We start from the raw sequence: 20,112 nt of genomic DNA, 5'->3' as shown, positions 1-20,112 counted from the left end.
GATGAATGGAAAGTTCAGATGAACAGCATTTCTTTGAAATATAATTTTTTTTTAAACATAAATGTCTTCACTCTCACTTAAGATCAATTATGAATACATCCCTGCTGAATCAAATTATTTCTTAAAAATAAAATCATACTGACCAAAACTTTTGAACGGTTGTGTTTAAAATGATAACAATAACAAACAATTTCTGCTTTTTCATTCTTGATGATATTGTGTGTCACCACAGTCGGCACACAAGAATTTGTGGTATAAAAGGAACTGGACAGTGAACTCTCTCTTACCTTTATCTTCAGGCCGTGGCTGCGGTTGCTTCTTGTCCACACTGGGGGCCTCTGGTTTCAGGACTGAGAAACGAAGCATAATGACTTAGTTAATAGTGGTTTTTTTTTTTTTTTTTTTTTTTTTTTTTTTTTTTAAGTACTACACTGAAGAAAGAGCGGCTCTAGACACGGCAGATAAAAGAACAATGTGACTTCTGAGACAGATGTCTGAAGAGAATAGAAAACATACAGTCAATGACTTGCATTTCCTGTGTGGGTTGGAGAGACAGACCAAATCTTTGCAACCCTCTATGCAAGCTTTCTGAAAAGCAATTGGAATGATGCAGTGCCCTTTGATGCATAACAACATCCGCTTTTTTTGTTTGCATGTTTTGCAGACAGAAAGCTGTGAGGGACTGATGACTTCAGCTGCATTATCAAACATTACATCTGCGTTGCCAGATCATACGATTTTGTCCCCACCCTTCTAAACTAATGCTAGTCAGCTGTAAGTTGTTGCACCAGTCTTAAAGCCCATTTACACTTCAACAACCGATAAGTCTTGATCAACTGAATTACTATCCAATCTACTATCTACTAATACCCCCTTACATTATTTGATCATTTAGGTTTTAATATCTCAATACAAACCATATAACTTTTAATAGCAGTGATATTTTCAGCAAAGTATTGAATGTAAATATGATGAAATAAAAAAAGCAATGTTACATGTATATATATATTTATATATTAAATTAAACAATTATTACAAATTAAGCAACTAAAGCAACTTCTTTAAAACTAAATGAAAAATTAAATATATTTCTGGAAAATATAACAATGCATACAACATCATTTTTTATGGGGTCAGTTAAAATAAAATAATTATTCCAAAAGAATAAATAAATAAATACATTTCTTTAAAACTAAATGAAAAATAAACATATCTTTCTGGAAAATATGTTGCTTTAAAAAAATCTAGATTTTTTTTATGGGGTCACTGAAAATGTAATTAAAAGTAATTAAGACAAGACATGGATGCAACGGAATCCCCCCCAAAAACACAAGCAAATATAAAATTATGAAAAAATGATCACTGCTGCAGCTTAGGCCAAAAATAGATGAAGAACTATGAAATAAGTGTCCAAATCATTTTCAATATGCTGCCATTGATGTGTGGGCAGACATGGGATCTGCGTTCAATTACAATAATTGAATATGCCAGATTAGCTAGCATCACCTCTAATCTTAGCATACACCAGCAAGCTCCTCTGAAAACCACAGGGGAAGCATCTTAAATCAATATGCCATCTTGCACCAGTTATTATCCACTCACATACTGACGTAGACATATTGGCATGTTCCCTTCAATACCACTATTAAAGGCCATCAAATCATGTCAAGCTAATAATCGTACAGCAACTAGCATATTTTGAATCTTGATGGTGGCTGGCAGGCAAAAACAAGTGAAAGATGTTTGATGACAATGAGCTTTAAAGGGATATTTCACCCAAATATGAAAATTCTGTCATCTAGCTAAATAGCCACCCAAACAACCAAACAGTTGCTGGTTCCCATAGACTTCCATAGCATGGAAGTCAATGGAGACCTGACATTGTTTAGTAATCCACATTCTTCAAAATGTCGTCTTCTGTGTTCAACAGAAGAAAAAAATTATTGAAACAACCTGATTGTGAACAAATGATGACAATTTTCATTTCTGGGTGAACAACCGCCTTAAACACAGGGCTTTTGTGGCTCTTATCACATATGATTGCGAGAGAGGCATTGAGCATAACCTCAGCAGCCAGAATGAGTGTGATGACACTTCAAGCTCTTTTATACCTCAGTAGTCTCATAGCAGCTTAAAATGAAAAGAGAAGAGTAAAGTAATGTAATCAAATTTATGCAGTCAGTGAGATGTTTAATGCTATGTTTAAGATGTGACATCATACCTGTGGTTTTGGATGGTGGTGGGGGCTTCTTTGGCTTCTGTGGAGAAACAGCAAAAATTTATAAATAAACCAGCCATTTAAAATATAATTTAAACCTGGAAATAAATCTTTTAGGTCTGTTAAAATTGGAAACAAATGATATATTGACATGAAATACAATATCTTTAACAATGTGCATTATTTCTAGGTTAAGTAAGCAAAAATGTGACTTTGATCATGTGAACTCCTTCTTTTTCTCAGATCTGATCACATGAACTCTTCCTTTTTCTCAGATCGTTATTCTGATTATAAATTGTAAATGCAAAAAACAAAACAAACAAACAAAAAACATTAAATCAGAATAATGACAAATAGGGGATCTTCACCTCACATGTCAGGCTCCCATAATCCCTAGAGGCTAAGTAACATAAAATACAAGTTTCTAAAGAGCTTGACAAATTAAAATTAACAGGAACTGAAACAGATGAAACTGCTGAGACTGGAAATCCCCCAGCCACCCCTTTGACAGCTCTGGAGGATTTGATGACTCTTGCCAACATATTAATGAATCGCTGCACTGATTACCAGACAAAAACACCTTACTTAACACATATAATCACAGCAAAAGAAAGAGTTCAAACAGTAACACAGGCCTAGATCAACATATGCAACTGACATAGATATGCATCATTTATGATGAGGCCAACATGCACATGCGTGACTTCTTTCATGTAAAGCGGGAGTCTTTTATGTACATAATTCAAGCATTCATTCACTTATGCATGACCACTTATGAATGACCAATTATGCATGCTGATTAAGATGATCATATAAGGGTTCTGTCATACTCTAAGAACTAAACAAAAAGCGAATTTATAATTTAAACCCCTAATCAATATTCCATCTTGATTAAAGGCATTTAAATGATTTAAATGGGTTAATAACATGCACTGAAGAACTGTTCACAATAATACAATAAGACCAAGAACTGTAAATCTGTAAATCAAGACAGACACTTAAGTGAGATCTTACAGTTATAGCCATGCATTTTAATTTAGAAGAAATTAGACTTGAGACTGTCTGTAACCAACCCTATCTATGAAGAATTGTGTTTGGGGCCCAAAGGGACGCAAAACAATTTCCTCTCCCTCAACATCAGAGACATACCTGGAAATCAAGGGCTGACGGGTTAATATTCCATTGCTCATGGCACACAGAGAGTGGATCTTTTTGTTCAAATGTAAAATCACAAAAAAAAAAAAAAAACCTTTTTGTTTTACCATAATTAAAAAAAGTTCCAGTTCAACACAGAGGCTGATGTGTTTAAACACTTTTACCAGTCAATTTGTGCAATATATATTTATTTATTGTGCAATGCAGACAACTGCTACTACTATATATTATTTTGATCATATGCATTAATAATAATAATAATAATAATAATAATAATAATCACATCTTGGATACTTGTTCATTTGAATGCACGATAATTGCAGTCAAATACAATTTACAGAAATTGCCTTCCTGTAAATGCCCTCTGTCCCCTTCACTCCTGATACAGAGATCAATGCCTCATCATCTGACAGGACGCTTATAGAATAAAGGATTGATCACGGGCTCCCTGGAGTCCCTTGAAGGAATGAACACTTTCATATTTTCATGAACTTCTCGCTGACCTCCACAACCCATCACATTTTCACTGCAGCATCACAAAGACAATCATTCACCAATGAGGCTGCAAATGAACAGATTTATAAAAAGAAAGAAAGAAAGAATCAGAGACAGAAAGAAAGAAAAACACTTGAGCATATCAACCCATGACCTCATTCGGTGGAGGGGTATGTGGCTTCAAAGAAAAAGAAGAAAGAGAGAAAATAAAAACACGTATGCCTTGAGCATATCAACCCATGACCTCATTCGGTGGAGGGGTATGTGGCTTCACAGAATATTTCTGGAAAATGGATGTGGCAGAGCATAATGCTTTGAACAAATAATATACTTTTCACAATAAAAATGGGCTGTTGTTCCAGAGTTTGCCAAAATGTAGTTAAACGTGCACCCTCAGGCTAAACTAGAATGAGAAGTATAAGACCCCAAAACTACAATGAAGCCATGTTTGTAAAACATATGATGATGATGATAAGTGGCTACTATTGATTTAAACGCTTCTTTCAAGCTCAAATCCCCCCAAAAATCAAACGTTAACTTGATATTGTCTGGAGTGTTGTTGATTTTGGTCCTTAAAGTCTTTGATTAAAATGTTTAGTGAACACCTTTCATTGGGTACAATCAGTAAATCTATCTGTCTGTCTGTCTGTCTATCTAAATATGAAGTGTACTCCAGTAATTAATTGTCTAAAAAGAGGATGAGCATTGCCTACCTCCTCTGGTTCCTGTTTAGGAGATGCTTTAACGGAGCCTTTGGATGTAAGTGTCTGGATAGAGGGGAGAAAAATAAGAACTTTTGATTAAAGTTTATTGTTTAGTGCATTTTTACTTGTTGCAAGAGAATTAATTTTGAGAATAATAACTTTCCAAAGTAATGTAGATTTTTCAGATTTTTTTTACACGTCTGCACTGAGTGGTTTAATTTTCCTTTCAAAAATTGCACACTCTCAAGTTATACATCGAAAGCAGCATTAATGAATATAAATTTACCTCTTTGCCTGTCTCAGAAAGCAGAGCTACAAAGTTGTCTGGGAAAACTCCCTCTCTGCCGCTGATCTCTCCTCTCCACCAGCCCGGCTCTCCTGTGTCCTAAAATGTCGAAACCATCAAACACTCAAGAACATAAATGGCCAATACACCTTAAAAGCTTAAACACAAATTATTATGAATGGGAAATGCAGACATGTCCCTTGCCACTAGATGGTGGTCATTTCTAACTTTGATCTGCTTCCTGCTCAAGGCCTTTGACAAACATCAGCTGACTATGGGAAAACCGTCTCCATGTGTCTTAAAACAAACACATCCTTAGGATGCTAACAGAACACTGGTATGATATATAATACAACAGCTGCAGTTTCATAAATTGTCAATGTATCTGCAGACAGCATCAAACACACACAGTAAATAATCCTGGAAAGACTACAAAAACAATCTGATCGCTACATCAGAATCCCCATCTGAGAGTTCTGTACTAGCAACAATTGCATTACAAGTCTTAAAGGTTTTTGTAAATGAAGACTATTTTCATTTTAGGGTGATTTTTTCTCTTTGAACCATTAACGAGTGATTTAATCCATGCATCAAATGTCAATATTCTTCATTATTACATATTTATAATGTATAATATGTAGTTCTAATATGCAATATTGACTTTACCTCTCTGGCATAATTTGCAAAAATGTGGACCAACTCCATAAGCTTGTTTGTGTCAATGAATGTTTTCACACACTAGAACTACAGTGCAGGATAGACCAACTGGTCTAAATGAAGAGTGTAAAAGTGATTGGTTCACATGTTGTTCACATGTTCAAGAGACTGAGCCTTTCCTGCCTCCACTTCATGAATGTAGACTGTTGACAACCAGAGAGATAACTACCAAAACTGGTTTACACCGCTCCCTGATAGCTAAACAAAGCTAAAAATCTTACTTCTTTTTTGTTTACCAATTAGTATGTAGAAAGTATGTAGAGTAGTTGACACATATTGTCATGCAATGTGACATGATATATCTAATAAAAAATGTATTTACTTGTAGAAGAATAAACTTTTGCTTATTCTTGTACAACTAACATACAGTGTTATGACTATGAATATTTGCACAGGACTACAGAAGAGAAAAAGAAAAAATATTCCAAAAGGTGAATAAACCGGGAAAAAAGTTTATTAATCTGCCGACATTTGGCTATTTATACATTACACTATGCTTTTTCCTTATTTCTATAGGTATTACATAATGTAAGCTATTACAAAATAATTGTTGTGCTTCATATTCCTGATGTGGATGCTTTGTCTTAAAAAATGCTTCCTGAATACGTGTTGTTTATTTAGAGATCTCTGTGGTTGGGCAAACATTTGCTCAGCCTGTTCCGTACCTTGCTCAGTATGTGGATGATGTCACCCTCCTTTAAATCTAGCTCATCTTGGTTAGTTGCTTCATAGTGGAATGTGGCCTTACAGTATTCTTTTACTGTAGAGAGACAAGAAAAAACAAGGATATATCTATGAGAAGGTGCTACAAATAATACCTTGATTTAGCTTATGCAGCTACTACAGACTCTTTATTAAAAACTTCAAGTTGTAGAGTGTTATTAGTAAAGCACAAGGTGTAAGTGCACTTTCAATACTAACAGAAAGACATACTAATCTATAATTTGGGTTTAGCTAATAACCAGGAGGAGGAACACTCAGTCGGTTATCAGTCGTTCATGTGCTTTATGTCAGCCTTCCAATGAACTCACCTTTTCCTTTGCTCTCTGCCTCTTTTTCTCCCTTAGGGGGTTCAGGAGTGCTCAAAGGAGTGGTTTTTGTGGCAGATGGTAATGATGGGATTGGCTAAAATGAAGCAGAATCACAAATGGATTTACTGACACAGCAGCCACACAAACACATGCATTTGCACACTGAAAGGTACAGACTTTGAGGCAGATCAGCCATGCCTGGATGAAAGGAATGCTGGGTAAACAATAACCACTGTTACATATGTAAAGAACCAGTGGGAGAGCATGCTGAATGTAGACTTTTTTCAAATCCAAAACAGAGTAAGAAACCTATAAGTATTAGGAAATCCTTTGACCATCACATCACAAGATGACATGTTGTAAATGATGTCTGAGCTCTTGATATGAGACGCAGTGGATGATTCAACTGATCTGAATGACATAAGGGGATGCAAAATGTGACAAAATAGGGACAGAAGAAGTTTAGGGTAAATGCATTAATGCTGTAAATAGAGCCAAATTAATTCCTTTTTTTTTCTTTCTTTTTTCTTTTTTTTGTGGCCCATTTAACAACTATAATACAATCTACACTAACATTTAAAAGTTTGGAATCTGTTTTTTTTTTTTTTTTAAGAAATGAATATTTTATTCAGCAAGGATGCATTAAATTAATCAAAACTTGCAGTAAAGACATTTATAACGTTACAAAATATTTCCATTTCAAATAGATGCCGTTGTTTTGAACTTTCTATTTATCAAAGAATCCTAAAAAAATGAATCACACTTTTCACAAAAATATTAGGCAGCACAACTGTTTGCAATATTGAGCATAAAAAATTTTCTTGAGCACCAAATCAGCATATTAAAATGATGTCTGAAAGATCATGTGACTGGAGTAATAACTGCTGAAAATTAAGCTTGCAGGAATACATACCAAGTATAAACTTATACTCTATTATGGTTAAATTTTGCAATTAATCCGCGGATCACATGCATGCCGAACCATGGGGCTTGGTCTGTACGGAACACAGATCAACTACGATCCGTTTAACCACAACCATTAGACTGTGTATCAAGTCAAGCCACAGTATTATATTTTACATGCCTTCGAAAAAGCCAGAGAAACATTCAAGATAGGAAAAAAAGCATCAATAAATAATAAATAACTGGATTCAACCGCATGATAAACATGCGAGTTTGTGTAATGCAGTCACACAACAGCCAACAGCGTCTCCCAGTTTATCAGTCAAGCTGTTTAATTGATGTAGGCCTGTATAAGCAGCTATGTAGATCTAACGATGTATAAAGCATTGTAAATAATATTTTCAAACATTAATTTAAAGTATTACAAAGTTATTGCTACTGTTTGGGGAGGAAAAAAAATATATGTGGGTTCTTTTTTAAATGTGGTGTGGGGAATCTGCTACCACTCTGATTGTAAAGCAAAATGTGATCGGCTATAGAAGTGCTTCCCAAACCTGATTCCACTCATCAGCCCGTTAGTAGAGAGTGCAAGAACTAAATTGGGTGTGTTTGATTAGGGAGAGATACAAAATGTGCAGGGCAGGTTTGGGAAGCACTGGGCTCTAGCGAGAACGTGCTACGATTGGTCAGCGAAATGTGGCTGTTATCTGATTGGCTTGAGCAGACAGTGAGTAGAGTACAAGACGTGATTCACAAATGAATGCTTGTGACATAAAAAGATATTTGTGTATATGTTTTTTATTTTAAAATCTCATTTTATTTATTTGTGAAAGTCTAAGATTTATCTGCGAATCTCATTCTATTTATTTGTTTCATTTTTGTTCATCTCTTTACATTTATTTGTTGGGTCATAATCTTTTTATTTGGAATTATGCAACAATTCTATCTCTATCCATATCCAGCTTTCTGTAGATGTAACAAAAGCACAGACAGGGATGTTCTGCTCTTGGTTTGAGCTGTACAGAGCACAAATGATAATAAGAGAAGTAGTTCATACCAAACAGCTTCAAAAACAGCCACTAAATAACGAAGTCCAAAAATAGAGACATATTTCCTAAAAAGGAAGGTCTCACCAAGAGACTGTCTGCCTATATGATAAGGTCTTGAGCAATCACTGGCAAAACTTGTAGAGCAGTTAGACATGTAATTACCCTTCAACGCTCCACTGCTCATGGCTATGGGAATGGGCAACACTGATTTTCATACATGCCAAGACAATTATATAATTTTATAAGGCACTATTATGTGCTAAACTGGTTTGGGGTAGAGGTCCTGCTTCATCAGTACTAGCGTATCTTGCACACACAGCCACATTTAATGTATTCATTTTGAATGTGCCATTCACAATACTAAAAGTTTTCTGTTTAATCCGAAGTGTTTGCTGCGATTACTGGGATGGATACTGGTCCTGCAGTAAACAGGAAGAAAAGACTTTGAGGAAGGCAAATAAGACATTGTCTGGTGCAGAACAATGCTTACTTTTTCTTTCTTTTCCTCATTTTCAGGTGGTGATCGTTGAGAGGCTCTGAGTTTTACAGATCCCTCTCTGAATATGTTGCCAAAGCCGACGCCCTTAATCTTCTTCGGTTGGGCCATGACCCCGTTGCCTTGGTGAGGGGACGTGGGGCTAGTCGCTCCATCTCTGCTATCTGTGAACATACACCACTGTAAGAGTACCGCAACAACAAGCTTTGCAAAGTTATGATTGCAAAAAAGTAATATGCAAAGTAAACTGTGTTAAAATAACTGATCTTATTTAAGCATGAATTCACATAAACACAAAAGCACTACAAAATTGATCATTAAAGTGATCTATATTTTTGAATGTTTTTGAAAGCCTCTTATGCCCATCAACATTGCATTTATTTGAGTACAACAGTAACATTGTGAAATATTATTACAATTTAAAATAATTGTTTTTTAATATATTTTTATCAGCAGCCAAGTATGTTGATTTGATGCTCAAAAAACATTTCTTGGAAATGTTCATGTTTCATGGAAACTGTGATACATCTTTTCAGGATACTCTAATGAATAGAAAGTTCGAAAGAACCGCATTCATTTGAAAGAGAATAACATTATAAACATTCTTCCTCACAGTTAAAGTATTGTTATTATTTATTTATTTTTTTTTTTTTAAATCTTACTGACTTCAAACTTTTGAACAGTGGAGTACACTTGGTCACTTTATGGAATTATATTCAAACTCTTCAGACTGCTTCAGTTGGCCTAATGCCTCCAAAAAAAAAAAAAACTAACAAACTAAAAAATTAAGTTACTAACAAAAGTTGTCAACTGCAGATGCCATTACTAGGAATAACACCTCAAAAATACCACAATCACACCCTTAAACGTACAAAAAAAAAACAACAACAACAAAGGTGTCTGTTGAGAGTTTTCTTGTAAGGACATGCCCTATCTGTGAATATATCACAGGATAAGATGAGCAGTACCTGGCTCGTCTGTTACATCACTCGTCTCTGTGTCTTCAGTTGATTCTATTTCTTTGACAAAGTTGGAAGGAAAGAGTCCAGACTTCCCATTCATGCTTCCGCTCCACCAGCCCTCCTCAACCTAAAAAACACCTACAGTCAGCACTAATACAGGAACTGTCCAGTCAAACACTCATTTTCGAAGACAGTGGGTCTCAACTGGTTTCACTTCAGGAAGCAGATCGTACACTGGACACCAAGTGACAAACCAACACAGCAGCAAAATTGCTTAAGGCATAAATTGCCCTACAATACTTCCCTAAAAAATGCAAAGGCTTAAAATTATATACAATTATGTAATGTTTTTTAATGTCTCTTGAATTTGGAATAGACGAATCTGCACCACAATACCACAGAGTTTGATCAGACACAGTCTTTGACATACACAACCCACAAAGCATTTAGTGAAGCATTTAGCCTATGTATGGCTATTTGTTTTATTTTTTATATTAACTACCTATTCACAATGATACAGTTACTTGAATTGTTTAATTTGCATTTTATTTTATGCATTTGCATATATTGCATTGTTATTTTCCTTCCTGTCTGCAACCCTATCAAAACAGATTTGTGATATTTTGGGCCAAAAAACTAACATTGGAGAACCACAGATCTTATTATTGATGAATGTTATTAATGGAGTCACAAACTAAATATTTCAGAGACTGCTCATTTTGCGAGAAATGAAAATTAAGGAACTTCTCACTACTTTATCATCATAGATCACACTGCAGCATGCATAAACCCTATTAAAGAATATTTATAACCCTATAAATAGAGAACTAATATATTCAGCACAATTTCAAAACATTCAGTTACATTAAATACAAAAGACAGAAGCAACTGACCTCCTCAGTGATGTCAATGATATCTCCAAGCTTCAGTTCCAGCTCGTCTTCATTCTGAGGCACATATTCAAAAATGACTTTGCACTGACGCTTCTTGAGCTCTGTAATGAAAACACAACGAGTCACTCTGGAACTGGCCTGACACGCTTAACCAATAATGCCAGTATGCAAGGGGAACAATTCCTCCAGCTGCCTGAAGAGGGCTCAACGAGTAAAGACTAACACAATCAGGAAGAGTCTTTATTAAACTTGTATGCACACATACACTCTCACACACAAACACCACACCCTGTCCTTGAGATGATTCACGTGCCCTTTAAAGAGAAAAGTTTGCTCGGTTCGCTCCATATTATGCGCCAAATTAAGACACGTTACCTGTCACTCAAAAACTCGACTGAGAAATCTTCCCCACTACTAAATCTTCTACTGCTTGTCGATTGTGAGAAATGTGCAATTATTTACCAATTACACTTCTGTTGAAAAGTCTGGGATCAGTAAGATTTTATTTTTAAAGAAATTAATAGTTTTATTCAGCAGTAATGAATTAAATTGATTCAAAAAGTGACAGTAAACATTTAAAATGTTAAAAAAGTTTTCTATTTTATATAAATGCTGTACTTTTGAACTTTATATTCATCAAAATATTCTGATAAAAATATGGTAAAAATAAAAAAAAATTTTTTTTTTTTTATTTTTTTTTATGATGATCATGGATGCTTTATTTGTTGAAAAATACAGTAATACTGTGAAACATTATTTTAGAACATTTTAAAGTCGTTTATTCTTTGTGATGACAAAGCTGAATTTTCAGCAGCCCTTACTTCAGACTTCAGTATCACATGACCCTTCAGAAATCCGTCTAATATGCTGATTTGCTGCTCAAGTAACTTTTCTCATTATTATCAATGTTGTTGTGCTGCTTAAGTTTTCTGTAAACCATGAACCGTTTTTTTCAGGATTCTTTGATGAATAGCAAGTAAAAAAAAACAGCAATTATTTGAAATACTTATTTTTTTAACATTATAAATGCCTTTACTGTCTTTTATCTTTCTGACTCCAAACTTTTGAACGGTAGGGTGCATATCACGGTATACTGAGTACTACAGTATTGCCATCTAATTCTATTACTGATCCATGGTACCCCCAACAGAACTCTTTAGTTTAGCAAAAGGACAGGTGAACAATATCTCTGTGGAGAAGAGCTTGAAATGAAAGCTGTACTGAGCAGAAACTAAACCAAAAATACATTATTTCCTCAAGGGTACAATGCTGTTAACCTGCACAGGAGCACAGAGGAAGAGAGTAACCACATTCCACTGTTGTCACTGTTGTAGATGATTTGTTCAGTGGAAACCTTGAATGTAGCACGACATCACAATCGCTGTGTGTTCTGTGACAATGTGCAGCTGGAGATGATCAAGCGGACTTCATCTAGAATCTGAGACAGCCATACACACAAGACTCAAGACAGAGGAAAAGAAAACAGGCTTTATGAGCCAATAAGAAAGCTACTGCTGCCCACTACTGGCCAAAGCTGTCATCTGTTTAATCTGCTTTTTGTGCTATACTCTGATCCATCAAAACAGAGACCAAAACACAAAATGGTGAAAGATTTTACCATATGATGTACTATGGTAAAATATAAAAATCATCTCAGCCTGCTGTGATAAATGTGTTTTAACCTTTGGTCTGTCAGGTAGTAGGGACATTTTATGTGTGCTATTCTAAACAAAACAATGATAAAGAAAAGATAAAAGCTGTTAGAATTTGAAATGAAAAAAGACGCACTCTTTTTTGAGGCACGGGGTTGAGATTGGGGTGGCAAGCCAATTCCTCCTGCCGGGATGCCATAGGTACTGATCCTCTGTACCAGGCTCGCCACATTCCCTGATGCTCGCCGCTGTATCGGAGTCCCATCCTTAACTTCCTTTTCTTTAGCCTCCTTTGACTCCTCTTTGGACTTTGGCTCATCTTTTTTCACCTCCTTGATTTAAAAAAAAAAAAGAATTAAATATCAAATATACTATCACATATAATATATGGCATATCATACATCATGGTAGGAGTAATTTTACACCACAGACACAACATATATCTTCCCTAGAAATTCAAATAAAAATGCTTTATACAGTATATTAAATAATAATATGACACTGCCTATTTTTGGAAAATCCATCGGATGAAACGCAAATGAAAGGTAATTCATCATATTTAACTATTTTATCAGTTTATTTGAAACCAAGTATAGTATAAATAGTATGGTGTAAATTATTTAGCAAAATCTGTTTGACAAATAAATACAGAAATAAATACATTTAAATATGACAATAAAAAATATTTTTTCAGTAATACAATGAATAAATCAGAATTTGAGGCTACATTTACACCACAATGATGTAGTCAAAAATGTAAATGTTTTTCCCTAGAGTTTTTAAAAAGTTTCACGTATACACGACAACGTTTTCAAAAACGATTCGCGTTTACACATATCCGCGAAAAAAGCCAAAAATGCTGCATTACGTATGCCAGGCCTGTAGTTGGTGCTGTCACCTTTTTAGTAAACAGTACCTGTAGGGAAGTGATAATATGTTGTATATGATGCTAGGGGCTGTGCAAAAAAATCGAATGCGATTTTCATGCGCATCTCGTCAGTGAATGAATCACCTGCGATTTTGAAAGCGATTTTGTGTAGCTTGTCAGTGAATTCTGATTAGTAAATGCAGCTCCATCTTAACGCACATGCTGGAGATTTACTACTAATCACTGAAGCGGCTTAAATGAAGAGATGCGCATGAAAATCGCATTCGATTTTTTGCACAGCCCTAAATGATGTGTCTCTGTTGTTGGTTGTAATATTGGTGAAGTAAATCCATACTTTGCTGAAGAAGCGTTAGCAAACTCTTGAGCAGCAACAACAGTACCATATACTCCACCATTGCTGTGCATGTTTATTCACGCTTGCCTTGAAAATTGACACGTACTGTGCATGTCTACGTACTACGCACGCGCATGACATCACTTTTTTCAAAGACTCCCGTATTGGGTGTTTACACAGAAACGATAACAGTGGGGTTTTCAAAAACTTGCACTTTGAAACCCGTTTTCAAAAATATGCGTTTTTATTGCCCAAAACGTTTTGTCGTGTAAACGAACAGGCAAAATACATAAAAGTTTCTCATTTTTGGCTGAAACCAATGTCATGTAAACGGCCCCTGAGGCTGTTTGAATTCAAATGGAAATGTCTGAGAGAATTAATAATCTACAAACCAAACAGCAACTGTCAGTTTTGTTTATTTTACCATGAATGCATGAAATCTTTGTTGTTTACAGTCTACATTTACATTCTTCACACTCACGTCTTGTAAAACTCCAGAGAAACCACCAACTAGCACCTACTTTCAATGTCTCCAAACCCATGTAAATTCACCAATACAAGAGCCTCCTTCACACATTCAGAAAAAGGTGGGAAGAGAGAGACAGAAGAGAAACGAAGAAGTGATAATATCTCCAGCAACTTCTGACAACTGTGTTCTCATACACCCTGAGACTCAACCAGTTTAAACTTGCTCTGTGCTTCTCTCTCAATAAATGCTGTCTCTACGGTGCTTTGTTCTAAAAAGCATATGGATATTAGAGGCTCTGAGGTATAACACTCAATACTATGAACAAGAATAAAGATTCCTTTATTACATGTATTACACCTATTTAGAGATCAATCCAGCATTGAATTAATAATCCTTTTAATTTCTTGAATTTTAATTAAGGTAGCAATTAGAATGTAATGAAGTAGAATTAAAATGATTTCAAGTGTAAGTGTGGTTTTAAATAACATATTTCTCCACATAAATTACAAATTAACACCAGCATAAACAACATATGGGGTGTTTTACCCCAGACTCTTGAAATGATTTAAAATTTCTGAAAGTCTGAAATTGATCTGTAGTGAGTGTATGGTGAAATCATAATCTAAAACTTAAAATGAGAATTAACGGGAATAATAACAGGTTAATAAATTAATTATAAATAAATCATGCAATCATTTCATGTGAAAAACTTTAAATGAATTTAATGGAAAATTTGTTTAAAAAAACAAACAAACAACCAATTATTAATGCAATTCCATTTGATGAACCTAGTGGCACAATATACATTACTCAAATTAAAATAATATTAACAACAACAACAACAAAATTAAATCACTTTAACTGCATTTGCTCCGCAAATCTCAGAACACTTTGCATTTGCTTTATTTAGTCTACATAAATCTCACTTAACCAAAAAACTACCATGGTTTTTGGAACACGCTACTATGTTGCTTTTGGTTGATAACATGACATTCTTTGAAGTACCCTTTAATACTATCATTTAATACTAATACATCAAAGTACCATAGCATTATCATAGCACTGCCTAGACTGCATAGACAGGGTTTGGGTTTGAGAGAAAGGCATGTGGAGCAGCGCTCTTTGTTTCCTGGCAGCTCCGGTGTAGAATGGAGAATGCCACAGGCTACATCCGTTCCAAACTTCCTGAATGAGATGCTGACAAAGAAATTCCTTTTTGTTACTCCCCGCTTAATAACTAATTTTATGTCAGATTTCCCAACCTTTTAAAGCTCCTGGTTTTATTATAATATAAACATAAATAAACAAATGAAAAAATAAATACCAAAGTACTATTACAGACAGAGATGTTTAGGTTTATTTCAGTGGGTTTCGTGATGCATCTAGAGCTCATGATCTTCAAACATGCAGAGAAGACACCCCATCTTAGTAAAAATGATATCAATCATGTCTGAACCAGTACATGATATTACAGATGTCTTCAGTTAAAAAGTATAAACCACAAACATAAAACTGTCAAAAAATAAATAAAGAAAAATAAAATCTTCAAACACAATGTTCTCAATGCACAGTTCCAGAAATTCCAGAATTAAATAGTACTTTTCTGGCTATGCTTTTCCTGTAGGTGCCCTTTAAATCCTGTGCTATCTGTGATCTGTCTGGTGATTCAGTGAAACAGGCAATCAAACCCAGTGCCACATTATGAGAAACTGAATGAACAGAAAACCACCTAAAGACAAAACATTACCAGTAACACGTCTTTCAGACACAATGAGCCCAAGATCTTATTTAGATACAAACTGACAGACAGACAAACTAAAATGAGCTCCTTACCTGCTCAATTCCCATGGTCTTTTCCTGAAACCACCTGAGTGCTGACTATCAAATCTTTCAAGGATCAAAGTTCAGTAAAGGGAGTGGAAGATTCCCTCACACCCTACTAAAGGATCTCCGCAAGGAAACAAAAGCAATAATTTCCTGCCTTTGACCAGATTTGCCTTTACAATGACTTTAATGTGGGTTTCCTCATGCGGCCTCAGTAACAATTCAAAACACTAATTAAGAGGTACACAAATTGAAGATGAGATTGCAATACTTGCAATTAGGGATGGGCGATATATCACATGCGATTGTCACGCGCATTTCGTCAGTAAAGCTGGTTCCCTGATTATAACGCTAAATCGCCATCACCTGCTTTCAAATGGAGCGGCGTTTAATAGACAGAGCTGTAGATCACTGACAAGCTACGCAATATCGCGTTCATTATCGAAGGCGATTCATCTGCGATAATGAATGCAATATTGTGTAGCTGGTCAGTGATCTACGAAAGCTCTGTCTATTAAATGCTGCTCTTGAAAGCAGGTGATGGCGATTTAGCGGTAATCAGGGAACCGGCTTTACTGACGAAATGCGAGTGACAATCGCATGCGATATATCGCCCATCCCTACTTGCAATTTTGCAATACTTCCTTTCTGTTAACTCTGGCCGACCACAAGGCTTTTTAGCTTCCATTATTTCCTTACAACACCTTACATAAAGCCAATATATTAAATTACATAAAAAAAATAAATAAATAAAAAATTGCACAATTTCTTAAAATTACCTTTACAAAGTTGTCCGGGAAAAGGCCTCGTTTCCCGTTGAGGTCTCCTTCCATCCATCCCTCTTCCTCAATTCGTCGCACGTTTCTGATCACATCTCCAAGCCTGAGGGTCAACTCATCTTCTTGGATGGCTACATACTCATACTCCACCACCACCTCAACTACAAGTAGGAGAAAACACAGCCATCATGAGACTGTGATCTGATATAGGCTGTTTGTGACATGATGGCTAGTTACTTAACAAGGAGTTACAGTAAAACGCAACCAAGACATTTTCACACCAAATACAAACTGATAAAGCAAAACAAATGCAGAAATGAATGGTTTATCTGCACAACAAATGGTCAATTTGCATTGACACATACACTGAAACTTACATTGTATAGACATTTTCAAATGTATTTATCGTCCTTAAAGGAATAGCTCACCCAAAAATAAAAATCCTGTCATTATTTATATTTGACTTGGCCTCCTTCTTCTCCAAAAAGCACCTTAAAGGTATGACCCATTTCGAATTGTATGTTGATAGAAGTACTGATTAATTACTTTAATGTTTTTCTTGAAAAAAAAAAAAAAAAGATTCTCACTTCTGATCATAAACATGCCTGCAACGTGTCGAAAGTTTAATGTGTTGTGGAATTTACAATATTGCTATTACAAATTCATCAACTCATGTTCTCATTTTTATTTTATTTTTTTAGTAATGCAAGTATTAATGTTAAAGTTTTGCTGATTTCTAATTTGCCTAGAGATAACATGAACTTCTCTAGTCTAATATTCAAAAAGTGTCCTAATATAGTTGGTTCTGACCTTTAAAGAGTGAAAAAACACATTCCGCACAAAGACTACAGAGGAACCGTGCGGAAATCTAGACCTTGCCCTTTACAGCCACTTTTGTTTGACCTTTTTGTTGAGTTTGTTTTAATCAAATATAGGTTTGTTCACAAGGATGAAGCATCACAAATATCATTTCAACACCAAGAAGAGCAATTCAAGCACTTTTTCAATGGCTTCGGAATGACAGTTTCCAAGCAAAGTGGTGTTCATCAAGTTTCAGGCAAACAAAAACAACAATGTCTAAGCGATGTGCATTTCCTCTGCTACCTAATCATTACCACAGACACAAACATCTCCCAACCATTTCCAGAGTCTTTAGAAATTGTATCATGTTAGACAATACCTTAGGAAAAGCACTAAATCTGGCTGTGAGAGTTGCATGAGTCTGAGAAGAATGTGATCAGCTGCATACGCACACAGCACTTCTGTTGAAAAAGGTTATTTACACAGCGATGCCAGAGATAGCAGAGACTTCTCATGGAAAACACAGCGAAGAGGTCAGCGTGTTTGACAGGATCTCATCCCCACTTTGTCTGGTTATGTCCATGCACAGTATTTCTACAAACAGGTACGTGACGGTTGTAATCATCAAACGAAACCTGTAAAGCCCGCATATTCTGGGGAATTCTTTTGAGAGCATCTGTTGAGAGATGCAAAATAAACCAGTTTAGGCCAACATGATGATGAAGAATCTGTGTTATACCTCCTTCACACTGATTTTATTGGCGTAATGTTGGTCACTTGTAGCTGCTAGATTTCCTATGTTATCGTGGGCTGTGTAACTCATCATAGTTTTGAAAACCTGATCCCAGATCATGAGATGCATTGGCAGTAAAGAAATATGATCTGGTGTTGATTTGGGTTTGGACAAGGAAGCAGTTTTCTTGCTGCTAAACATGGATGGCGTACAAATTGCAGCAGTGAATATTAGATTAGAATAATAAAGCTGTCACAATATCTAATTTTCTCTACATGATTATTGTGGCCAGAAGAATTCACAATAATATTATGATGATATTAGGGCTGTCAGTAGATTACAATTTTTAATCTAATTAAATTACATGATGTGGTGATTAATTAAATTAATTGCATATTAAATTTGACTGTGGAAATACCTCATGAAGGTACTTTAAAGCCATTATTGTGTTAAAGAGAAAAGTATCAAGTAAGTAGACATTACAAAAAGTAGTTTTGGAAATAAATATTTTATTTAGAGCTGTCAAAATTAGCATATTAACACATGCAATTCATTTTTTCAGTTTAACGCATTACAAATATTTAATGCAATTAATGCAGAGATGGATCTAGGGTTGGCCACACCACTCACAACTGCTGATTCTGCTGCTTTTCTTGACAAGAATTGCATTCATTTAGACGCAGAACATCTTTACGACCACAATTAATAGAAGACTTTTCAGATGTGCACTCCAACAAGCACGGAAAAGCTACAGGTGACGATAGAGCTTGAGCAGAACAACAGTGAACTGCGGGCAGATGAGATGTTGTCAGGCCATATGTCAGTAAAAACTAATTTTCCTGTCCTGTCAGCCGTTATATCATTTGTAGCATGTGCTCTCCAGTTGCACAAACAAATGGAGTTACGCACTGTATATAATTTCATTTTAAAGTGCAAATGAAACTACAAGCATGCAATGTCATAGTTATGTCATCAGTTAAGTCATGAAGTTACCAAACAGGTGATTAAAGCTGCCTTAAAACTGTGCATGCATGTAAGTATTTGTTATATATGAGTCATATTTAAGAACATGTCTCTGAAATGCAGTGGTTTTCAGAACTGTCATGGTCTGGACCAGTTCAACACTGTCTCCATCATCTCCACCTGATTCAACTCACTATAAGACCTGAAGTGAGCCAGAATAGATAAAGAGTGGTAAAAAGTAATGGTAAAAAAGGTAAAAAGTGAGAAAAGGAAAAAAGTGAGAAAATGCAATGTGTGTCAGATTGTATGTCATGTTCAGCAGCGGCAGCTCTTAAAGCAGCGAAAATAACCCAGCTGCTGTGATTTCTTAATCAAAGAAAAAAAAAAAAATTTTTTATTTAGAATTGTTTTAAGTTCACTTAAATTAGAAGTTATTTTTTAAAGTCTAATAACTGTAAAGTAAAATGTAAGAAGACCTACAGGTCTGGCTCGGGTGCGATAACTGTGCTGAAACATTTGAATTGAGTTATTTTTCCATAACTAATTAATTAAATTAACATGTTAAATTAACAGCCCTAAATGATATCTGTAGAAATTCTGAAATAAATCAATAAATAAATGATGCTACTAATCAAATGTATCTTTATTTTTTTGTGTGTGTTTTCACTTTTTCTGTTTTATAACAGGTGGCAACCAGCTGTACACATCATATTGGTTTTTGGATATCACAGTTTATGTGTTGTAATTTAATCTTGTTTG

General features: G+C 35.2%; 1 protein-coding gene across 1 annotated transcript in view; it reads right to left on the bottom strand.

The window, feature by feature from the left end:
* Positions 1–20,112, bottom strand: part of LOC109096483 (CD2-associated protein) — a 39,309-nt gene that overhangs the window by 10,483 nt on the left and 8,714 nt on the right. The window contains exons 2-12 of the mRNA XM_042778015.1: positions 16,857–17,017; positions 12,698–12,893; positions 10,910–11,010; positions 10,023–10,143; positions 9,049–9,218; positions 6,607–6,700; positions 6,241–6,335; positions 4,859–4,957; positions 4,582–4,635; positions 2,222–2,258; positions 288–350 (exon numbers count right to left, since the gene is read on the bottom strand). Of these exons, the coding sequence (XP_042633949.1) occupies positions 288–350; positions 2,222–2,258; positions 4,582–4,635; positions 4,859–4,957; positions 6,241–6,335; positions 6,607–6,700; positions 9,049–9,218; positions 10,023–10,143; positions 10,910–11,010; positions 12,698–12,893; positions 16,857–17,017 (1,191 nt within the window). The remainder of the gene's footprint in view (positions 1–287; positions 351–2,221; positions 2,259–4,581; positions 4,636–4,858; positions 4,958–6,240; positions 6,336–6,606; positions 6,701–9,048; positions 9,219–10,022; positions 10,144–10,909; positions 11,011–12,697; positions 12,894–16,856; positions 17,018–20,112) is intronic.

Source organism: Cyprinus carpio, chromosome A20 (assembly GCF_018340385.1).
Source record: "Cyprinus carpio isolate SPL01 chromosome A20, ASM1834038v1, whole genome shotgun sequence".
NCBI classification, from domain to species: domain Eukaryota; kingdom Metazoa; phylum Chordata; class Actinopteri; order Cypriniformes; family Cyprinidae; genus Cyprinus; species Cyprinus carpio.
Note: the sequence above shows the minus strand (reverse complement) of the source record. Positions and strands in the feature narration are given on the sequence as shown.